General features: G+C 37.3%; 1 protein-coding gene across 1 annotated transcript in view; it reads left to right on the plus strand.

Moving 5' to 3' along the window:
* The window catches only part of Brinp1 (BMP/retinoic acid inducible neural specific 1), a 185,745-nt gene that overhangs the window by 125,145 nt on the left and 38,808 nt on the right, over positions 1 to 21,792 (plus strand). The window contains exon 5 of the mRNA XM_052714955.1: positions 1,811 to 1,916. Coding sequence (XP_052570915.1) covers positions 1,811 to 1,916 — 106 coding nt within the window. The remainder of the gene's footprint in view (positions 1 to 1,810; positions 1,917 to 21,792) is intronic.

Here is a 21,792-nt window from a genome sequence, read left to right on the forward strand (position 1 = left end):
ATCCTCCAGTGGGTACAAAGGGTGTATGTGTCTCAGTTAGCCGCTCTTGGTCTACTTGGTACTCATGGTCCAATCAGAGCTCTTGGGCCAATCAGAGCTGGCAGAGCCTGTGTCTCGGGAGCCACTGAGGTCTCAGAGGATGGGTGGGTTTGGGGGATGGAGTGGTCCTTGTAGGTCACAGGGTCTGATGGAGATGCTGGTAATCAGGCATGCATGCAGGAGTCCTGCTTACTAGCCTGCAGCTGGGGCAGTAATGCTTGAGGGTATGGAAGCATAGGTTGTGCCCCTGGGCCTAAAGCCTAGAGGCCGGGTTGATCCTCAATGAACCATTTTTATACTAACCCTGGCATCAACACTCAATTTGGCCCAAGGGGGTATTTTTGCCCTTTCTGGCCACTGTCTCAGGACTCGTATACTACAACTTGTATCACTCCCTGATTTTTGTGAAAGCCAGCCTCTGACCCAGATAGGGTAACTATAGTAAAATAAGTTAGTGGTGTTAAGTCTTACGCAAAAAAAAGTACGCTGTTATTCGACAAAAAAGGAAGGAATTATTTGTTTTGAAAAATGAAATGATCATTAATTGATTTATTATATCCCACATACCAAGTACCTAAAAGCTATGGCCCCTTGGGCGTGCAACGTAGCTCAGCTAGTAAAAGTGCTTACTGGTAACCAAGTGACCTGGTGGGTTCATCCCCATTGCCCACATAAAGTTGGAAGGAGAGAGAAAACTGTATGAAGTTGTCCTCTGATCACTGCATTCATTCTTTGTGATGTATGGTCCCACTTACAAAGCATGGACAAATATACAGGTACATATACACGCTAATGTTAATTATTATAATAATAATTATTATTTTAATATATAATCTCTTTACCTCTTTATGTAAGAACACTGCTACCTTTACAAAGAGGGGAAACTGGAGGCTGAGGAAGGGAAAGATACCTGCCTAAGTTTACACAGGTGAAATGACCGAGAAGTTATGCAGTGTCTTTCCCACAAGTGATCTTTCCCTTCACTGGAGGCTGTTCCTTTACAGTTGAACACAAACTTTAGCACAGCTCCAAAGAATGATGAGTAAAGGGATGAAGAAGCCTTTATGTACTAAACCCTTAATTCCAAGGTTATTTTAAATAGCTATTACTTTTTGTCACCACCTTGAATCTTGGAAGACAAAATCACAAATACACAATAGATTCTGGATTTCTTTTTTTTTTTTTTAATCCCTCAGTGGCACTGATTGTAGTTATTGCTGAAACTTCTTTTGAAAAATGGAGACAATTGTATTGTTCTTGCCCAATAATAGTGCCTATGTACTCATTGCAATTTATAGAGGCATTTTGTAATCAGCTGGCCATTTTTGAACACTCCCTGTGCCAGGCACTTAAAGTCTTTACATGTGTTCCACAGCCTCCCTGGAAGGCATTGATAGCTTGAGCTTGCTGACACTTAGAGGAGTTAAGTGGCTTCCTTATGTCACACAGCAAATAAATGGCCCAGCTTGGAACTAATGATAGTTTTTCTGATTCTGAAACCTGGGCTTTAGATTTGTATCATTGTGCTATAATGTATTTGTTCATACAACACTTAGTGTGACCTTGTGAAGTAAGAGCTAGTGGTAGACAGTGGACCTTATGAATTCAGTCTGTGTGTTTGATCATTCTTGTTGTTCAGTCTGCTTAGCCAGAGCCACACACAGTTCCAACCAAGCATTCAGCAGACATTTCAGGTGTGGAATCATTCCTTAGGATCTCCTCTAGATCAGGACTCCTATCTTACACTTTTCTCACTTATTGTCCATTCTAGGTCACAGAGACACGCACTGGGCCTCTGGGCTGTAACAGCTATGACAATCTGGACTCTGTGAGTTCCGTCCTTCTGCAAAGCACGGAAAGCAAACTGCACCTTCAAGGTAGGAAACTGAGGCAAAAGGGGCGACATTGGAGGTGGGCAGAGGTGATAATAGTTCCAGGAAGAATGAGGCACAGGGAGAAGAGGGAACGGGAGGAAGGGCAGAAAACAATGAAAATTTGAGATATGGAAATCAGACAGCTGTGATGTGATACACAAGAATTTTAACATATATAGAGATTTAAACTCATGGTTATTAATTAGTTTTCAGATCAAAAAGTATGAAAATGTGAGCTCTATCTGATTATTTTGATGAAAATGTCTGAACAGTATTATTTATAGATGCCTGATGCCCCAAACCTACTATATATTAAAGTTTCATATCTATCATCTGTATTTCTTCCTTATTGATTTGATTTCTAGTGTGTTTTGGAAGGAGATGTTTATCAAAAAGATATTTTATAGAATATGTGATTCTTTGTAATGTCTTCCTCTACTGGCTCATCATCTGCAGTTTTAAATAAATACACACATGCACAGTTTTTGTGGTGTTAATAATCAACAATATCAATACTGGCTGTATGTAGAAAGATATGTTCAGACATTACCTTTAAGACCACAACCATTATGGGATTAAGATTTTGATTTTTGTAAATGTTTCTGTTCATTCAGCTTTTGTCAAATTTAGAAGAGTAAATTTATCCTTTTTAATTTATATCAGAGAGAGGAAAGGAGATTGTAGGTATAAAGATATATAAGGATTACAGTACTGATGATGTTGGTAGAGTAAACAATACATATTATTTCTTTCATGTTTTGAGATTATGATACAACTATACCATTATATCTTTTCTTTCCCTTCTATATGTATTTTTTAAAAACTATATAATCATCTCAATTTTCCACATGTAAGATATAAGTGAATTATATCACATCTATAAAACATATTAATAGGCCATTAGTGAAATGTTATTTATGAAGAATTTTCTAGAATAAGAAAAAATGACTTGGCATTAATTAACAACTGCAATTCATTATGGCTGATCTTAATATAAAAGAAGAAAATTACTTCTATAAGGAAATGCTGAAATGTCAAAAGAGGTTACTTTGGGAGAGTGACATTGCACACTATTTTAAGCTTCTAGATGCCTTTTGAACTGTCCTTCAATAATCACATATTAATTTTACAGTCAGAAAAATACAGTATACTCTAACTTTGTGAAGATAGAAATCATGGTCTTCCCAAAAGTATATGCTAAAGATTATTTTGAATGTCAGTGGAAAGAACTTGGGTTGAAGGCAGGCACAGGGTTTAGCAGAGCCCAGCAAGTCCTTTGTGTTCTGATGTCTTGACAATTCTGTGGTTCACGTACACATACAGATAATAACTGGGAAACAGTGTAAGCAGAGTTTAATAGTGTCACCGGGAATCCTCAATGACAATATGATGGAGAAACTCAAGTCAATATGATGGTTAAATGTTTAAACACACACACACATACACACAAACACACACACACACACACACACACACACACACACACACATACACACACACACACACACACACATATCTCAGATACTTAGAAAAATTAGATTATTTCCTTTAGTAGAAAAAATAGTAGGTATGATGATTTGATAAAAGAAAATGGCAAAAAAAGCATAGTCCATATGACTTGGGTGTACCAGAATTTTGAACATCGTAGTTCATGGGATACCTGCAGCAAATCATTGGAATGATACTCAGGATTTGAATCCTGACAATTGGACACCACTGGGTGTGTTGTCATTGGCTGCACATGCTGATGATATGCAAAGCTGTACATTGCAATTATAATAAACTTAATAAGACAAATTAGAAATTACTACCAAAGATAATGGTGAAGTTTTCATGACACTAAGTCTAATTTACTGTGAATCCAGTAAAGCTTAAGGCTCAATGATTTTTCACCTGTGCCCTCATATTTTATTTTTCAAATTAAGTATGGAGCTTCATTTCAAATTTTAAATTTCTTCTTCTCAACACACTTCTGTATAAGATCCTGCCCTCTAAAACATGGGACTTCCATGGGTGTCATTGCTAGGAGGATGCTCTTCAAACAGGAATAACTTGACAGCCCTGCTCTCTAGATCAGTCAGGGCTGTACTTAAGAATTGGGTCTATATGCAAGTATTTCACATTTAAAATCATGTTGAGAAACTGGAGTGTCTGGATAAAGGTCTCCAGGAGTAAGAAGAAATGTCTGCTTGAAGCACAAAGAATTTGTCTACAGATACTTGAAGCACTGACTTACAGAAAAGTTACCTTCATTAATATGGACAAAATGTGCCAGGCTTAATGTAGTAGGAAGGAGATAATCCTGGATTTAGCTCATTGTAAAATAAACCTTTCTTCTTTTTCTGGTCCCAGTGAATTAGAAATAGGACTTCAGGCCTATGACATACATGCTATATTGCTGAGCAAGATAGCCCCCAAATGGCATGTTTGAGGTATATTCCTGTCCAAACATAGCATATGCCATTTGCTGATGCAGAGAAGAAGATATTTGGTAAAAATTCTACACAGATTATTAAACATTTTTCAGTTGAATTGGGTATTTTTGACAAGAGGGTTTAAGTAAGCCTTTTCTAAAGGCTGATGTAGACTTATATAAAAATGATGAATCATCAAATATTTACTGAAAATATGGCTCAAATTCAAAATTAGACTACATGTCTGAACACTAATGAGCTCAAATCAATGTATCCATATCTGATTCTATATTTATCCATTGCTTCTCTATACATATCTACCTATCTCTACATATGCTATGATTAAATATGACATATTTATGTAATATGACCTATAGACTTATGTCATATTATATGTATGTATGTATATCTGAATGTGTATATTCATACGTACATATACACATTATTTAAAATTCATTTCAGTTATAAGATGAGCAAAATGATAGACTGGAGATCAAGAGTAACATTGGATATATTTCAAGGAAACCTGTATTTTCAGAGAGACGGCAAAAACACCAGCAATAAATGTAGTAGATTTTAACAGAGAAGCTTATGGGGTTGTTCCATGGTATCAGATTATGGGAGTTTTGTGGATAATTACTCTTGTGAGAAATATACACAGCATGAGACCTGAAGGATAAGTGGGCAGGCAGTGGCATAGATGCAGAGGCTCACAGAAGAGTCTTTACAAAGGAACATTCAAGGAAACTAAACTCTTATGAGATTAAAACAGAAGACTCAGTGGTAAGAAAAACATAATAGTATTTCAAAGTCTATGAACAAAGTACACTAATGAACTGAACATAAATTTAAGAGAAGTAGACATCCTGGAAAAGTTTTCAAAGATGTATTGCATGAAGAGAACTATATTTTGTAAGGTCATTGTTTCTCTGTATAGGTAGAGCAAGAAAGATGAGATTTGTGACAGTTGGGGCCATTGAACTCAGAAAATGAGATGGAGAAATAGCCCAATTCTAGAGATACTTAGGAGGCATTATGACCCAGATTCAATAAAAAGACACTGAAGCATTTAGATAATTGAGTCAATGGGATGTGCAGATGCTATGGAGAAGATGGACAGACAAACATCTATGATTCAAGGTAATATGTACTGTAATAAGAAGAGTGAAAGAATATATAACATTATAGTGATTCAGGGAAAAAAAAAGGTTGCTCATATTCTCTGTCCAGGGACAGAAGTTATAGCAAAAGATATCAAAGGGAATCAAAGGAGCTTCTTACAAGACAGAAAACTATCTCATGACATTTGAATAAGCTGTCATCCAATGATCTAGAAAAACTCAGTATAAAGAGAAAGACTGAAACTTGAACACATTAATGTATTGTGTTCTTTTTATAAAAGATGCTATTATAAAATATAACAATGTGTTGTTTTTGACAAATATACTATTAATAGAATGTAAATTTTAGCAACAAAATGCATGAAAACAAGTTGTTATATGAAATTCATGAGGAACCTCTATATGATATTAAAATAAGGAAGTTAGCCTGGAAAGAAAAGAAAATGGATAAAACACTGATGCAAGTATTTCACAGATAGGAATCTCTGGATGACAAGCATCTGAAAAAATGCTCAACTTACCAGTAAAATGTAGATGAAAACCACCATCTAATACCAATGCATAAAACTCCCTGCCACAAATGAAAAAGACTGTCAGTATTATGAAATGAAAACTGAAAGCATGGGCACTTACACACATTGCTAGGGGAAGCATAAATTAGCTACAACCATTTTGGAAAACTCTGATTATTTGTACTAAAAATTGTATATGTCCTTTGGCTATGACCGAGAAATTTCAACTCCTAGAGATATGCCAAGAAAAATGTGGCCAAGTTCACAGAATGTCATGAATGCTCATAGCAAATTCATTCAAAATAGCAAAAACTGGAAACCATTAAAATGTATGTCCATCCACAAGAAAATAAATACATTCATATCACAAGCCCTCATATAGTAATGAGAAGTAATGTATTATTGTTTTGTGCAATAGTGTGTGAGTATCTCACAAGCCTAACATTGAAAGAAAAAGAAGCCAGGCCCAAGAAGTATGCATGCTATCTGATTTTCTTCCTCTACTGGTCCTAGACTGTAAAAACACATAGTTTTAGACACCTGAGAGAGAGTGGAAATTGTAGGGAAGACAAATGATGCAAGAGAGACTGAGTGAAGTTCCTGGGGCACTAGTAATGCATTCCTTGGATTACCTAGTTTTACCTGGGTGTGTTTACTTTGAAAATCCATAGAGTTAAACATACATTATTTATATGTATGCATTTCTATGTATACATTATGCATCTATTCAACATTTATTTAATAGTTCACTCCATCTTGACACTTCTGCAAAGAGAAATTGTAAATAGAGTGGAGGCACAGAAGAGACTTCAGCCCAGCCAGAGTCAGAATCATATGGACAGAGGGTAGATGAGATAGTACTAACAATAGTTATCATGCATTCAGTGATTCGGGGACTGTACCAATATATTTTTGTTAAAAATCATGTTTGCTTCTTGATACTTATTTTGAATTAATATTTTCACTTATTTTATTATTTGGGGCTTTTAGTCCTCACATGTTTCTCATGAGCAAGAGAGAATTAATATCATTATTTTACGGGAGAAAAAACTGACTTTCATTGAGCTTGCTCAATAAAAAATTGAGTTGGAAATTTTTACTTAGACATCCTGACCTCATGGCTCCTCCTCAAAATAATGTACTTCTGTACTCTTCTGTCTGTCTCCTCATTCCTTTGAACAAGGCTAGGATGGGAGATACTTTAGGGGTTGACTTGGGAAGACTAAAGATGAAATGGACAGTTTAAAGACCTTTCACACTATGTGGTGCAACATAAAATGTTCACTAAAACAGTAAAAAGAGATTGGGATGAATAAACATAGAAGATAGTTGGATCCAGAGATTAAAAAATGAAGGAAAAGGTGATAGAAAAATCAGAGGTTATTAGTAGTCATGGCAGCAACAACCAAATTACCAATAATAACATTAATGCTATAATGAAAACTTCTTATTTTGTGATTCTCTCCTCAAGAGACTCATAATATGTTTTGCCAACATGGTCATGTAACTTAATGTAGTTACCATCTGGTGAAGTATAAAGATAAAAGCATTCTGCCTCAGTAGCTCAATAATGTGGAAATGGATGCAGAAAGAATATTTCTCTGAAAGCTATGGATGGTGTTGAATTTTATCTATTCAAAAGTTCAAGCGTTCTTTTAGCAATTTTAATTGAGCATCCACTATATGTCAAATACAGTTTCAAGAACTGGACAGAAAACTATGAATGAGCTCCCTGTGTCATTTTGGAGCTTATGCTCAGTGTGTGGGTAGAGGGGAAACAGACAATAACACATAAACAATGTCTTTTCTTCACACTCTGAGAGCACATAGGAACAGTTTTTGTAAAATGTAGACCATGGAAAAGATTTCCATCTAAATTTGTTCTGGGTAAACTGAGAAATCATTGCAAATGTAGGCAAAATAACATGATCTGGCTTGTAGTTTAAATGGATCATTATTGGTATTGGATAGAAAAGGCTGTTCAAGATGTAAGCATGTATATGGACAGTAATTGGGAGGCTAGTTTATCTATTAATGTTTGAGAAGATGGTATCTGTGATACTTACAATGAAGGCAGTGGGTTTATGCATAGATTTTTAAACACCATGCTGACAATATTTGCAAGTGAACTAGAAAAAGCTTGTAAAAGAACAAAAGGAATCAAATGTGACACCCTAGTTAAGAACAAGCACTTGTAATGGTATTGCCACTTTTTGGACTTGGCAAATCTATTTGAGGGATATTTTTAATGGGCTGTGAGAAATTTAATTTTAACCCAAAGTTGATGCATTTATTAAATAAGTAAATATAGACAGACAGTGAGTATTTAGAATGTCAGAGAAGAAAACTAAAGTATTAATTAATGTAGAAAGACTGAAATTGGAGAAGATTGCATTTTGAGAGACTGTGACTATAAAAAAATACAATCATTGAGCCATAGAGAATTTTACATAGACAGGTTGTGATGGTTAGATATGATGATGAAGAAGATGAAGAAGAAAAGGAGAATAAGAAGAAGCAGCAATGCAAGGAAAAATGTGGACTTGGTGCAAGTACTCAGTGGGAGAAGAGATTGCTTTGTAAGCACAAGGAACTGAGTTCAATCTACAGAATCTTTATAAAAGTGAAAATGATGGATATGATATCACATGTTTGTAATTTCAATGCTGGGGAGGTGAGCACAAGAGGAAATCTGAGGTTCACTTGGCCAGTTGACCTAGTGTATTAGGCAAATTACATGCTATTAAGAGACCCTGTCTGGGAAGAAACAAACAAAACTAAGTGACAACTCCCATACCCATTTCTGTGAGTACTTCATGTGCAACACACAGACACAGACAGACATTTACACACACACACACACACACGAGAGAGAGAGAGAGAGAGAGAGAGAGAGAGAGAGAGAGAGAGAGAGAGAGAGAGAGAGAGAGAGAGAGACTCTAAGTATCAGCTATTTAGGAAGCAGGAATCAGAGTTTAATATTTCAAAGTCAACTAAGGAATATTTTTTGTCAAACCACTTATTTAACTTAAGTGGCCCTTTCCTAAAAATATAAGATGTTGATGGAATTCAGGAACACATTCTAACTACAAAATCAGGCCTCCATGATCAAACATGCCTGTACACACATGCACACACATATGTACACACAACAAACAATTATGTTTTTAAAAAACCAGACAGTGTTGGAATGTTTAAAGTGATGCTAATATTGCTGATATAAATCTGAAGAGGACTGAAAAATGAATATAGGATGGAGCAACAGTGAAGTTTTTGTGATTGTGAGGAGCAATGTTTCCCTGGATTGACATAGTGAGATTCTGAATATGATGAATTCTCATTCGAATTACACAGGGCTACTGCATTTAGCACTGCAGTATTCTGGATTGTGGTGTCAAGTGATTTTTTTTTATCCTTCTTTAATGCAGAATCAACAAAACCTTTATTTGGCTATGGAGTTTATTCTGTAGACAGGAAAAGACTGATGCTCTGGGCATGAGGAAGTGATTGCAGGATCAAAGTTGAGCATTCAAGAGTAACTGGCATTTTGTGTATAACTGGAATCATCTAACATAGATAGATGATCCTGTTCACTCTGAATTGAGAAAAAGGAGAAAATGGGTTCCTGTGTGAGAGAATTTGTAGATGTGGAATGGACAGCATTTTGTTGGACTTCTTGATTACTCTTCATAAGATTAAGTTGCATGATTTCAGATTGCATTATCTCTGCAATTGGGTTGCTGCTTGTAATTGATGGTTTGTCAGTTTAATTGGCAAGGTATTCTTTGCATAGTGTACATAAAACAATGGTGTATTTTTTGATGAATGGCATCTTAGACACAGTGGCATATTCTATTTTAAATTCCAGTGAAAGGGGACTGCAGTTATTAGCTTCTTCCATTTGTAATAGAGCAAGATGGATGGGAGGAGGGTGAAGGTCACAGTATGTGAGACTGGGTCATTACGATGATTGACAGGCAACTCTTCTAGCTTCTGATCACACTTGATGATCCATCCCATTGCTCTTCTCAAAACTTCTCAGTGTGCTCTTCTCAAAACTGCATCAAATGCTGCTGCTTCCCCTTTCAGGCTCTTCAATGCCTCTTTGGAAATTTTGTCATAATCTGTTACTAATATCACTCCCCATTAGAGAATTTACATTGATACTGTGTAAAAACAATCTCTCTCTCCCATCCCAGGACAATCTATGGATTCTTTATAAATACTAGTCAGAAAACAAGATTTGGGTTAATTAATGAATGAAAGGATGACTGAATAAACAGGCCACTTAATCCATAATTGTTCTGTTTTCTACCACATTGAAATGAATTCTTTTCAGTCAAGTGACCTTTTGCTGATGACCTGTGAGATGCTAGCACTGCACTGCTTTGCATGAGTAGCATTTGTGTGTGTGTGTGTGTGTGTGTATGTGTGTTCAGAAATAGTGTCCTACCATCCAAATTGGTTCAACAAACTCAAACAAGGGCAATTCCCTGCTTAACAACTTTGCATTGGGATTTTCATTTTAAATTCTGACTTTGAAAGCAGCGTTATCCACTCTTGCACGGTACTTCTGTTCAAGTTTTTGTTTGCTTTTCACTTATACTTTTTGATGAGTTTACACAACAGCAAGTTATGTACCTTTTACAGCCCTTACTTTTTAATCCTTCCCTCCACTGCACCCCATTTAAACCTTTCCATACCTAGGATTCCCTTATATACTTTCATATCACAGAGATTTTCCTAATAAAAAGCATTCTTACAGAGGTCTCTTCTTTCCTCCTACCCTGCTATGCTGTCGAATTATGCTGCCTCTTCAGGGAAAGCCATATTGCTTTGTTTGGCTCTCATTTTTATAAATGGGACTTGGTCTGTTGTCTTTATACAAAAGTTTGTTTCCAGAAAGGGCTTGGACTTAGAAAAAAAAAAAAATGAACTTCATCGTCAATTCTGTCCTTGGCATAGTAAGTGACGACAGACATGTCAGGGCAGCCTTTGAACCTCTATTCCTCACGTACTTCCTATGATTGATTGTGACCTATGCATTTGATTTACTTATCTTTGCCTCCTCCATGGCATATTGGCTTGGCTGATACCAAATACTCATTAGAAATATTGTGAATAAATATCTATAAGTTAGTCTAAGTGTCCTCAATACATATTCTGCTGCACAAAATAGTGAAAATTACCACTGCTATAATATTTTCAAAATCACCTTGTTGGTAACAAAGACAAAGGTATAAGAGAAGTATTTTAAAATCAGGCTTTAGTTTTTGTGCTGCTATTTCTTCATCGACATTGTTTTTCTGTGTGTTAGACCAGTTATCTGCACCACCAACTAGTCACTAAGTGTTCTCCTTATTGTAGAAATGAGCAAATGAAGAACTTGAAACTGCCAGAGGTAAAGGCATTAATCTAATACTTTCCACCTTAGCTTCAGGCAAATTTTTAGGACAATGATAGAAAACTACCACATTCTTTGCCAAATTATCACAAGCATGACCTCTAGCCCAGTTGCTGATATTGTTCACATCTGAAATTGCTTGATCTGGACCTCCACTATCTCAGTTCAACTCTCTTCCAAGCTCCTGCTAAGATGGTCCATTGAGCCCTGCTTACATCATTCAATTGATGTCCTGGTCTAAATTAGTCTCAAAGTCTTCCATATTTCTCCAAAAATGGCATGTTCAGACCTGTCGCAGCAATAGCCCACTCTCTGGTACCAGCTTTTGTCTTATTTCCTTTTCTATTGCTTCTATAAGACACCATCACCAAAAACAATTCATAGAAGAAAGTTTTGAAATGGGCTTCCATTTTCTGAAAGTTAGAGTCTATGATGGTAGAATAAAGGCATTATAGTTGAAACAGAAGAGAGCTCATGTCTTGATCCAAAAGAAGGAGGCAAAGAGATAATACTGGAAATAGCATGAGTCTTTTGGAACTTCAAAGCCACCCCCAGGGACACACCTCCTCCAGTAAGGGCATATCTCTTAATCCTTCTAAACTATTCCATCAATTGGGAACCAAATATTCAAACATATGAATCTATGGGGGATTTTCACTCAAACCACCATAGGTTCATAGTCCTGTGAGCTCTAAATTTACTTTATTCTGCTTGTGGAATGTTGAATAATCAGAGCACTCTATCAGGGATTCAAAGGAAATGTCCTTGCCCAAAAGCCAGAGTCGAGGAAGAGAAGGAGATAGTAGGACATGAGTATCTCTTTTTTTCATAAAGCACCCTTTCTCGCAAATCACATCACTCCATGTACTCTTATGATCTCAGGGAAGTACATCACATACTTGCTCCCTGCATCTGCTCTGGTTAACAGTTTTGGGTTGAGTCTTCATTGATATTTATCCCAAGTTCACAAGGAGTGAATCCTAGTAAGATAACTCTTGTCTCATTAGCAGTGGCATGAGAGCACTGATCAGTGTCCATGTTTCTGCATTTTTGAGACTTCAGGGCATGTCCAATAGCAGACTCTTGTGACAAATGGGTGTGCTGACTACCACCAAGCTGCCTGCATCCAAATGTTGATTTTCCTTTATACACAGAGGAACACCCTGCTTTCTCACTTGTCAGAAGAAGAAGGGTTATTGTCAAGATGCAGATTGAAGATATCAATCAAAAAGAAAAAATGGAGAGGCTCCATACAGAGACAAGTTGAAGATTGTAAGACGTTGGACTAGTTCATTCAAATTTTCAACTTCACTATATATTTTAATCTACAAAATGGGAATGAGAACAGATGTGCTTCACAATATATTTCTGCATTTAATCAGAAAATAAATATTTACCAACCAAAGGAGATGATACAGTGCTAATAATGGCTAATATTTTGGATAATTATTATATATCAGGGATTGAGATAATTTCGTTTTATCAATACCTCATACGAGCTTCAATACCATCCATTTTCTTTTTTTTTGGTTTTTCGAGACAGGGTTTCTCTGTGTAGCTTTGCGCCTTTCCTGGGACTCACTTGGTAGCCCAGGCTGGCCTCGAACTCACAGAGATCCGCCTGGCTCTGCCTCCTGAGTGCTGGGATTAAAGGCGTGCGCCACCACCGCCCGGCTCCATCCATTTTCTTAATTGAAAATGGAAACTCACAGACGTTCTGTAACTTGCAGGTGGCAGGGCAGGAAGTTGAGCCAAGGTCTACTCAAAGCCTATGATCTGGAATTTCATAGCAGTGTTTCCCAATCTGGGATGCAGAAGTAAGAACCATATTGCTTATCAAGCAATGTTTTTTTTTATGTTTTTTTTTTCTGTTCCTGCATCATAAACACTGAAAACTATGCTACTTTATGAATAGAGTCCATGATTGTTCTAAAGTGACCAGCCACCCTAGTATACACAGGTATAGCTGGTTTCCTTAGTTATTCACAAAACAATGTATGGGAAGAAAAGAACAATGCCCTCAGAATAGGTGGTCATTCCGTTTCAGGATGTTCCAGAAATGTGGGATTGCAGAAAATGCTACAGAATCTGTAAGGAACTCTAGAGTCAGACTCAAGCAGGAAGGATGTAGGAATTCTGAGCAAGTGCACACTTACTGGATTGGGGGTGATGCTGGTAGAAGGAGTGTCAGGGAATTACATACATGTGCTGTGATCACGTGGGACTGTTTCTTTCTAATAAACCTTTTGTCAATGATGTAGCATTAAAATCCTTATAGATACAGGGTCTATGTGGTAATTTAGTTAACAACCATATCCCATAAGAATGTCTGTCAATCTCATTTATTGGGCAGAAATAAAGCATCAGGATGGACAAATCCTTAATAATTCAGCCCAGGTGATTTGTTTAGTGTCTGCATATGGATGGAGCACTTGTTTATTTTTAAAAATGACTAAGTCAATCCTTGTTTATTCCAGCAACTTACCTTGGAAAGAAGTCTCCTGCACAGCCCACACAGCACTTTTGATACATTTTTAATATATTTTAGATACAATATGTCTTCTCTTATATGCACAATTATAGAGTTGCCACTCCATTGTCACTGACATCTCCAAGAGGATATTATTTAAAGATTTTTAAATTTTTTTATTTGTATGTGTGTGTGTGTGTGTGTGTGTGTGTGTGTGTGTGTGTGTGTGTGTGCGTGCGCGCGCACGTGCGCACAAGGCAAGAATGTGCATGTGCTCAGGTAGGCCAAAAGAGGACATTGGATCCTCTGGAGCTACAGAGAGTTGGGAGCTGCTAACTGTGGGTCCTGAGAACCAATCTTGGTTGGTCTGGAAGAGTAACAAGTGCACATAATGGATAAGTCAGTTTTCCTACACCAAATTTAATTGCTTATTCTTCGCTAATGAGCTGCCTAGCATTTAGCACGTAGTAGATGCACAATAGATGTTAATAGTTGGAACTGAAAACTTAATTTTCTTTGAATTGTATGTTTTTGTTTTAACTGTGCTAAAATAAAAAAATAAATTTAACATTGTAGCCATTTTTAAGATGTACAACTTAAGATGTAGCATTAAATATACTCACAATCCTATGCAATTATCATAAGAGATTCCATAATGTTTTCATGTCTCAAACACAAATTGTATACCTTTTAGGCAGTCATTCTTCATCTTACTCTCTCTCTAACCCTAAAAGTTGTTTTCTGTCTCTGGATTTTCCTATTCTGCATATTTCAAATAAGTAGACTTGAAGAGAATCTGATTTCCAGTCAAGCTTCTTTCATTTCACATGTTCATAATTCAACAATGTTATGGTAAATATTAATACTTCTTTTTTCATGGCAGGATTAGTATCCCATTGCAAGGATATGCAACATAACATAACTATTCATCATTTCATCTTCCCCTTTTGACTATAGTGCAGAGAGCTACTATGAATATTCAAAAATCAGTTTTTGTTTGGGTGTTTATCTATAGTGCTTTTGATATGCATGTGAAAGTGAAATTACTGGATCACATGGTAATTAAGAAATTAAAGATTTGGTACAAAAACTAATGAGTTTTGTAATAGATTTTGTGATTTACATATTGCTTCATTCTTTTTAGCAAAATCTACATTCTTCAGTTCATCATATGCTTGGAAGTGCTGTACCATGGGGAGGGTGCATTACCATTCAAAGAATATTGGCCTTAGCTGGGTGATTTGCTTTGGGCAACAGAGTACACAAAGACATGGTACATGCCACATCTATACAGATACCTGGCTTCTTCTTTTCCTTTCCTACGTGAATATCATATTTCTGAGACATACTATGCCTACAGCATACATTTAAAAGGAAGTCATCTGGAGAGTAGCCAAAGTCTAGTCAACATGAAGCATGAACTAGAAATAGAGTGCAGTGGCCATAAGCTATCAGAATTTTGAACTTATTCATCACCACTCAGTAATTTAACAACAGCTTAGTGATACTGGCACATTGGGTTAAATATCATCAACACGTTTTCTTACTGTGGGGTGTCTCATTGCCTAAATTGTGCTAATGTGAAGTATGAGTTTGAAGACATAGACATGCACAAACTTTCTCAGTTGTAGTTAAGCTTGGACACATGTGGATCTATGAGTTCAGAGAATCCACATTAGCAAATCCTGGAGTATGCATGCCATGCAAGTTCACTTCGGTCTTAGATAGCCTTTCCAAGCTCCACTCCTGCAAAAGTAGAGGATTCTCCTTTTGTATTTCTCTGGAACTCATGTGTATATTTCTGTATATATTTTCTTGTCATTATACATAGATGGATTTTATCCTATCTTTCACCATGAGCCTCTGGAATTAGACAACATTTCTTGTTCATGGGCCACGCTTTTGACATCTAATATAGTAGTTGGCTTCATAGAGTAGTGAATGAAAGGACAGAATAGGGGCAAAATTGAGATTTTGCATTTTCCTCATCTTCTATCATCTAGCACTATTGCAGTTAAGTTGGAAAGAATGAAAAGAAATAAAAACCACAATTATCCTCAAGAATCATAATTTTTGGAAATGGATCTAAAACAAAATATGTGCTGAAATTAGTGGTCCTTTAGTGCCATTGTTCTCTGAGGATGTTTTTCAGCCTGTGTATTGTTTTTAAATACAGCTCTTTCTGAATACTTGCATTTATAACTACTGAGATGGAGTCAAATTAGAATCAGGTCTCAAGTTATAATTCTGAGGATAAAGATATAGTTCTGCTTATGAGAGATGAAGCTGGAGTGCTGGGTCATGCTTGGTATAGAACCAAGAACCATGGTTCTGTGAAACATAACATTTCTAAATGTACCTTCATTCAAACACATTTCCTTGATACCAAGTAATGTGCTGGATGACAGAGAAATGCTCAAGATTAATAACTGTCATGTTCAGGGAATCTTTCAGAGTAAGAACATGAGCATAAGCACACATAATATAATGAAATAAGTGTTTCTGGTAGATTTTGAGATAAGTGCAAGTTATTTTAGCTCACTGGAGAGGGCCTTTCTGAGGCTGCCTGTGACCTCTAGAGAAAACAACAGCAAGTACAGCAATGATAGGAACATGACATCAGTGGGACACAAATTCTATCTATATTTTAATAACATCTATCTTTTAACTTTATAAATTGTTACTTATTTAACTTCATTTTTAGCCTCATTAATGCATGATTTACATCTAACCAAGTTGACTCCTAAGTGCTATTGCTCTATGAGTTTTGGCCAACATATTCAGTCATATACAGCCAAGATATAAAACAGTTCATTCCATTTTTATGTCAGTCATACAAAGAAAGCTTTGATGAGGGAGGTAATGATGAAGGAACTTAAGCCTCTTAGTTTTTCAAAGGTCATTTAATTAATAAAATTTGGAGGTAAAATCTGAGGAGAAAATAACTTGACATGTTCCAAGTACAGAAGTAGATAGTCTTCTAGGTCTTCTTGCAAAGTAGGAATGGGTAAGGGAAGAATTTGGAAATGTACATTAATGAAAAGATCAAACATCATCACTCTTTTGGGTATCATGTTTGGGTTTTTATGAAATCTGTAAAGAAGCCTTTATTTAAATTGAATAAATGGCTTCTTATGGCTTCAAAAGTATTTTCATCTTGAAATTTTATAAAATTATATTAAGATATGTTGACTGTTTAATTTATGTTGATTTTGTTTAGATTATGTTATTTTTCCAAAGTTGTCAAAGTCACTTAGAATCATGTTTTCTCCAAATCTATTTTGTCACATTTATTTATTCCTCTTCGACTAACTTCCGTACTGAACATTAGTTCCCAAAGAGCAGGGGCAGTGTTTCAAGCCCTTTGCCTTCCGATCTTAGGGTTCTGCCTAGGACATAATTTATGATAAAATTTGCATAATAAAGTAAAGAATACAAAGTAAAGCCATTGAATTTGGAACAAATCTTAGTGGTCATCTTATATAGAAGGTTGCAAATATTTTCTTTAGAGATCCAGACTTTAAGTCTTTTAGGCTTTTACACATGGCCTGCATTACAACAACTCAATTCTTCCATATGTATGGTCTTGCAGTAGAATTTATTCATAAAAATAAGCTCAGTTTCTGATTGATCAAATGTTCAGGGTATGCTAACTCCCTTATGTGTCTGTATGGGCTACATTATATGGTGTCAACAAACAATTCCATAATCTCAGTGATTTGCAAAGGGGAGTGCTTCTTTCTTATTTTATGATAGGTACAAAGCTCAGTAGGATTCCTTCCTTCTGGTGCTTCTATGTGGAAGACTGTTGGTCTTGTGACAAGAGAAACTGATTGATTCACATGTTGATTCTTTTTGTCTTATTTTGAAATTGACATATCTCTCTGAACTTGACCAAAACATTCCGTATGAATGTCTCAGTTCAGAGGCTGGGGTTATTATTATTGTAAAGAGGAGACTTTACAGGGAAGGGTACAACATGAGTTAATGATAACTCAGCCTACTACTTGTCATTTGATAACTCAGTCTACTAAATGGAATTTGGATCTTGTCATTAGGTTAAATGTTTTCACCATGTTATTGCTCAGCATTGCTTCTGTACTTCAATGGCACAGAGTTTCCTATCCTTGAGAATATCCTTGAGAATTCCTATCAAGGAATTCTGATTCATTCTTCCAACCCCCTGGCAGTAAAATAATTCAGTTATATTACCCTGTGATTGATCTACCTTTATTTTTCACTTAAAGGTTCAAAGTCTATACCCCCAAGATCCTGGAGCTTAGATGATGGTCATCACAAGCGCAACACATTACTCTTGCCAGGAGGTGGCATGTCCTAATTCTTGCACTGAAGGAGGCAGAACCCACCCTTTTCTCCCCCAGGTAGCTGCCTGTCTTCATTTCCCAGAGTGTAAATGACCCATGCCTGAGACAGGGCTGAACTTCTGAATGAGATCATAGCCTTTTCGCCCTTTCTGCACAGTTTCACTTGGTGAATTATTGTCTTATTTTCATTCCACTCCAATGAGCTGTCAGCAATGGATACTGTAATTCACAGCAATAGAAACACAAACAGATGGGTAATTGACCTGCGTGCCTTCATTACACTGGAGTTCAGCGTGGCTTTGTAAGCCATAAAGTCCTCTATCTGCCAATATGAAATCCCCCGGCTTTCACAGAGAAGAGGATCAGGCTCATGTTTTGCAAAAGGTGCTGTCCTTGTTCTTGTTCGTCCCACCTTGTGCATTTCAGAAATGGACAGGATTTGACAGGCAGAACTTAGCAGGTACAAGACAACATCTGGGACTCCTATAGGGCTTTGAGATACCCACAGGGGGCCACATTTGATGCAAGGATAGAACAGAAAATATTTATGTACAACCAAAATAGAGCCTATATTTTTCACTCTTCCTCTTGGCACTGTAAGAGATCATGAATTTAATAGCAAGTGAAATGGGTCAGAAAAGAGAACTGTCAGTCAAAAGTAGACTGGCTTAGATAATTAGGATGCAGAGTAAAATAAAGCAAATGTAAGAAATTTCAACCGATGATGGTACCTTAAACAAGACTTAGAATCATTTACTCTCTGACCTGCATTCGATCAATGCCTGCCCTATGTGGTGGCATTTGCAGCTAGTCTTCTTTGTCAATTCACATTATGCTTCTGGCTTCAAACCCCATTCTAAGGGCTGGAGAAATGGCTCAGCAGTTAAGAATGCTTACTGCTCTTACAAAGGACCAGAGTTTGGTTCACAGCAACTATGTGGGACCTCACAACTGTTAGCAACTATTCTGACCTCCACAGGTGACTGCATGTATGTAGAGCACACACACACTTTCAGTCACATGTACATACAAACAAAAATTAGAGTATGTCAATATGTTTCAAAAAACCACCCATACTCAAGTCTTCCACAATTGCTATTTCCAATCTGATTGTCTTGAACCCTCATAATAAAACAATGAAATGTTCACTATTTGTTACTATGTGTTAATAAACATTGCCAAGCATCACCAGAGTAGGTCAGTTCGGGCTGTCTCTCGACCATTGCCAGCAGTCTGTTGTGTGGGTATCTTTGTGGATTTCTGTGGGCCTCTCTAGCACTTTGCTTCTTCCTATTCTCATGTGGTCTTCATTTACAATGGTCTCCTATTCCTTGTTCTCCCTCTCTGTTGTTGATCCAGCTGGGATCTCCCGCTCCCCCAAGCTCTCTTTCCCTCAACCCTCGCCTTTCATTACCCCCACTCATGTCCAGGCTGTTCATGTAGATCTCATTCCATTTCTCTGTCATTGGGCGATCCCTGTGTCTTTCTTGGGGTCCTGTTTTCCAGGTAGCCTCCCTGGTGATGTGAGTAGCAGACAAGTCATCCTTGTTTCATGTCTAGTATCCTGCTATGAGTGAGTACATACCATGTTTGTCTTTCTGAGTCTGGGTTACCTCACTCAGGATGATGTTTTCTAGATCCATCCATTTGCCTGCAAACCTCATGATGTCATTGTTTTTCTCTGCTGAGTAGTATTCCATTGTGTATATGTACCACATTTTATTTATCCATTCTTCAGTTGAAGGGCATCTAGGTTGTTTCCAGGTTCTGACTATTACAAACAATGCTGATATGAACATAGCTGAGCAAGTGCCCTTGTGGTATGATTGAGCATTCCTTGGGTCCAATTGGCAAGATAGAGGAGGGTTTGTATGAGTGAGAATTGTTGAGACCAAGATTGGAAAAAGCACAGGGACAAATATCCAAAAGAATGGAAACACATGAACTATGAACCAATAGCTGAGGAGCCCCCAACTGGATCAGGTCCTCTGGATAAGTGAGACAGTTGATTAGCTTAATCTGTTTGAGAGGCATCCAGGCATTGGGACCACAACCTGTCCTCAGTGCATGAGCTGGCTGTTTGGAACCTGGGGCTTATACAGGGACACTTGGCTTAGCCTGGGAGGAGGGGACGGGATCTGCCTGGACTGAGTCTACCAGGTTGAACTCAATCCCCAGGGGAGTCTTTGCCTTGGAGAAGATGGGAATGTGGGGTGGGCTGGGGGAAATGCGGGGCGGGGAGGGGAGGGGAACAAGGGAATCCGTGGCTGATATGTAAAATTAATTAAATTATAAAATTTAAAAAAAAAGAGATCTATTTGTCACAGTCTTGGCATTGTGAAGTCCAGAATCAAGATACTATAGGATCTGCTAAGGATCTGAATTCTGACTTGCAGATAGCTACCCTGTTACCAAGTGTCCACATGGCCTTTCCTTTGTATGAACTCAGCAATTCAGTGAGATAGAGAGAGAATACCATTGTCTTCTTGACCTTCTAAGCTTAACCTCCCAGAGGCCACATCTCCTAACAGAAGCATTTTGTTAGAAGTTAAGGATTCAACATGAACTTGGGGAAGACATGGACTTTTGGGTCATAAAACTCACATTGTGAGTTCTGTGCTGTTTAATCTTTTTCTTCCTTAACTAGTGAGTACTGGAAAGCAACAACAAAAATTACATTTCAAAGAATCCAATACACTGCCAGATTGCTCTGTACTGGACCTATGGTGGAACACAGTTTACACTTTTCATAAGTCCCTTTTGACTGCAGGGGCAGAACCCTCATGTATTTCTGAAAGGTCCAAATACTCAGATTTGAATAATATTTGTGTTATTCTGTTATTTTAGCTGTGGGACTTTGGGCAGATCAACTCTCTTTGGAGTTCTAGTATTCCCAAAGACTAATAGATGAACTTCTTCTTCAGTGGGATGAAGATGAGAACTGATGAGTATCAGGAGCCTGAACTAGGCATGGCTTAAATTGTGGGTATGTAAGAAACATATAGCCCTTTTCCTCCCAATATCTGCTTTTTATTTTTGGAGATGGAAATGAAACAAGTTAATAACATAATCTAAGTCAACACATAACCTAGTAAGGCAAACACAATGGCATTTGAACCGATAATGTGGGAAGATCTATATTTTGGGAAAAGGGAGACAGACTGAGATCTGACATTAGATAGGGCAAGTGCAAAGAGTACAAGAGGAACAAGGGTGGCACACTGGTAGGACTCTGCCCCTCCAAAGGGCAGTGTGTATAGTATGATGCAAGTAAAGAGGAGAACCTTAGGAGATAAGGAAGGGCCAAAGGCCTAGCGAGACAGTATGCTGCAGCAAAAGAACTGAATTTTAGCGCAGAGTTCCTGCAAAATACAAAACACATTATGAGATGGATGGATAGATAATGAGCTTTCTGGGTGAGGTGGGTGCACTGAGAAGGAAGAGGGAAGTGTCAAGATAAGCAGGAAGTCTTCTTGGGCACTTCCACCTGCCTGTGCATTGCACACATTCATGACGGCACATCACAACATTGCCCTTCAAACCATAGCCAGACTTGGAAAAAAAAAATGAGGTTGAAGGGAAAATATTCCATATGTTCAGCGTGGGCATGGTGGTGTTCAAATGTAACACTCT

Source organism: Peromyscus californicus, unplaced genomic scaffold (genome assembly GCF_007827085.1).
Source record: "Peromyscus californicus insignis strain IS unplaced genomic scaffold, ASM782708v3 Scaffold_5__1_contigs__length_169319896, whole genome shotgun sequence".
Classification (NCBI taxonomy): domain Eukaryota; kingdom Metazoa; phylum Chordata; class Mammalia; order Rodentia; family Cricetidae; genus Peromyscus; species Peromyscus californicus.